The sequence below is a fragment of the Caenorhabditis briggsae genome (assembly GCF_000004555.2).
Source record: "Caenorhabditis briggsae complete genome, chrV, whole genome shotgun sequence".
Classification (NCBI taxonomy): Eukaryota; Metazoa; Nematoda; class Chromadorea; order Rhabditida; family Rhabditidae; genus Caenorhabditis; species Caenorhabditis briggsae.
In genome coordinates this window covers 2,817,902-2,820,384 of record NC_013488.2, presented here as the reverse complement: position 1 = coordinate 2,820,384, position 2,483 = coordinate 2,817,902, and the positions used below count along the sequence as shown (strand labels likewise).

The 2,483-nt window shown below is 36.6% G+C and overlaps 1 protein-coding gene across 1 annotated transcript in view; it reads left to right on the top strand.

The window, feature by feature from the left end:
* Positions 1-1,234: 1,234 nt before the first annotated feature.
* Positions 1,235-2,483, top strand: part of CBG22407 — a gene marked incomplete at both ends in the record, with an annotated part of 1,769 nt that continues 520 nt past the window's right edge. The window contains 4 exons of the mRNA XM_002635628.1: positions 1,235-1,426; positions 1,777-1,943; positions 2,005-2,209; positions 2,371-2,472. Coding sequence (XP_002635674.1) covers positions 1,235-1,426; positions 1,777-1,943; positions 2,005-2,209; positions 2,371-2,472 — 666 coding nt within the window. The remainder of the gene's footprint in view (positions 1,427-1,776; positions 1,944-2,004; positions 2,210-2,370; positions 2,473-2,483) is intronic.

Here is a 2,483-nt window from a genome sequence, read left to right as displayed (position 1 = left end):
ATGCTTTTCCAGAATCCCAGAAATTGAAAGCTTCGAGTTCTGTGAATCACGTGAATTTCCAAAATCCCAGAACTCGAACCGTTCGAGTTCTGTGAAAAATCCCAGAAATTGCAACGTTCAATTCCTGTGAATCACGTAAAATTTCCAAATTCCCAGAATTCGAAGCCTTCAATTTCTGTGCATCAAGTGTTCTTTTTTATCACCGAATAAATATATATTTGTGTATCGAAAAAATTCTATTGCAAGTACAGGAAATACTAGTCGAAAACGCTTTATCGTTTTTTTATGTAAATTTGAACATTTTTTTCGCTCCACAAAGAAAATGCGAAATTACTGAAACTTCACAGAAATTTTGGAAATTGAAGTGATTTGGGATGAAAATTGAAAATTTTGAAAATCGCTCCTTCTTATATCAAAAATCTGTCAACTGTGTAATAAAATGTTTGGGATAATATGATAAAGATTTTATCAGTTGACAATGTTCTTATATCTTTGACAGGAACCGTGATGTAGGCTTTCCATTTGGGCGGGTGAAGATGCGGGCCACCCGCTACCCACCCGGAGGAAACCCTACCGTGATGACCTGGCTCAAATTTGAAAGTCAAGGGACCCTTCGATTATGAACGATCCTAAACACAGTCGAAAGACTTTGAAGAGCTCTGAATGCCTCCGAAGGATTCGAAAGACCTGTAAAGGATTCTGAAAGCATCTGAACGGTTTTAAAGATCTGAAGTATTCGAAACGTTTCTAAAAATTTGTGAAGGCCTCTAAAGAAATCTAAAAGATTCTGAAGAAATTTGAATAATTCTGCTGGCTTCTGAAAGATTCTGTAGGATTCTGAAGGATTCTGAAGGATTCTGAAGGATTCTGAAGGATTCTGAAGGATTCTGAAGGATTCTGAAGGATTCTGAAGGATTCTGAAGGATTCTGAAGGATTCTGAACGCCTCGGAAGAATTCTGAGGACTTCTAAACTGTTCTGAAGGATTCTGAAGGTCCATTATCGATTCTGAAGCATTCCGAGATTAAAGGGATCCTGCGATTTTATGATTCTGAGAACGAAAAATTCGATTTCTTGATAACAATAACCCACAAGACTAGAAAATTTTCGAAATTTGTACTTCTCTCGAGAAATGAGTAATGATATTTTTCATGAAAATTTCCAGGTAATGGGCGGAGCCTACAATTCCTTTTTCCTATAAAATCCCATCCAACATCATTTCCAGAATAGAGAAAATGATCTACGTCAACTGGTACCACTACCATATTCCCAAACTTTTTGGCATTTTCAGCTTTCTTATAAACCCAATTTTCATTTATTTGGTGCTGAAAAAATCCAAATCTCAAATGGGAAAATATCGATATCTTTTGATTTTTTTCGCCTGTTTCGATGTTGCTTATTCGGTTGCCGAGCTTTTGACACCTATCGTAAGTTTGATCAACTTTGAGCTCAATTATCTCAGTTCCCATGGGAGATATCCGAAAAATTTCATCTGATAAAGTTTTAATCATATTATCAACATTATTTTATCAGCTGACAATTTTGTCATACCTTTCACAGGAATCGAGATAATAGAGCTTAAAGTGAACGGTTCGGGTGGGGAGGGGGAAGGGAAAAAGAGGGACAGCTACCTTTAAGCGCTTATAACTCATCTGATAAAAATGATATCAAAAAATGCTCAACTGACAAATTATGTAAAATTTCATTCTTTACATTTATTTAGTTAACTAAAAATATATATGACTTCTGGTTTTCAAGATACACCCATTTTTTCCAGGCCGTCATCAACACAGGCTACGGTTTTGTCACTTTCATCACAGATGGTCCATTTTTCGATAACTACATGAATGGACAACATGGTGTATCCTCAAGATGCTGCTTCATTTCTCTAAGCTACGCAATTTTGATCATTCACTTTGTTTATCGGTATCTGGTTCTTTTTAGGTGAGTCTCTAAAACTTGATTTTGGATCTTTTTTTTTCACAAAATCCAGAAAAGTTTTCAGCCCAGACTATGTGAACAGAGTCTTTGAGCCGTTGGGAATTTTTGTAATTTTGGCATATTTCACGTTTCACGGAGTGTCTTGGACATGGATTTGTGAATTTTGCCTAGCGCCGAATGATGAGATTCGCGATATGATTCGGCCGGCGTTTGAAGAAGTCTATCATGTTAATTCAGATATTGTTCCGTGTTTGACGGGACAGTATATGGTGAGGAATCTGGGATTTCAAGATTTTAGGGTTGTCTGAAACTATTAGGAACTGTTTGATATTGTTTGAAGCTGTCAGAAATGGTCTGGACCTCTCTGAAACTGTTTGAAATTGTCTGAAAGAGAATTCTGAGGTTCTGAGATTCTGTTTTTTTTTTCCAGAATGCAAGTACATACGTAATGGCAAAAAGTTGGATTGGAATTTCTTCGCTAACCCTATTCTCAACCTACTGTATGACGGTTTATGTGGTTCTAGGCTATAAGGTAAGAGGGAG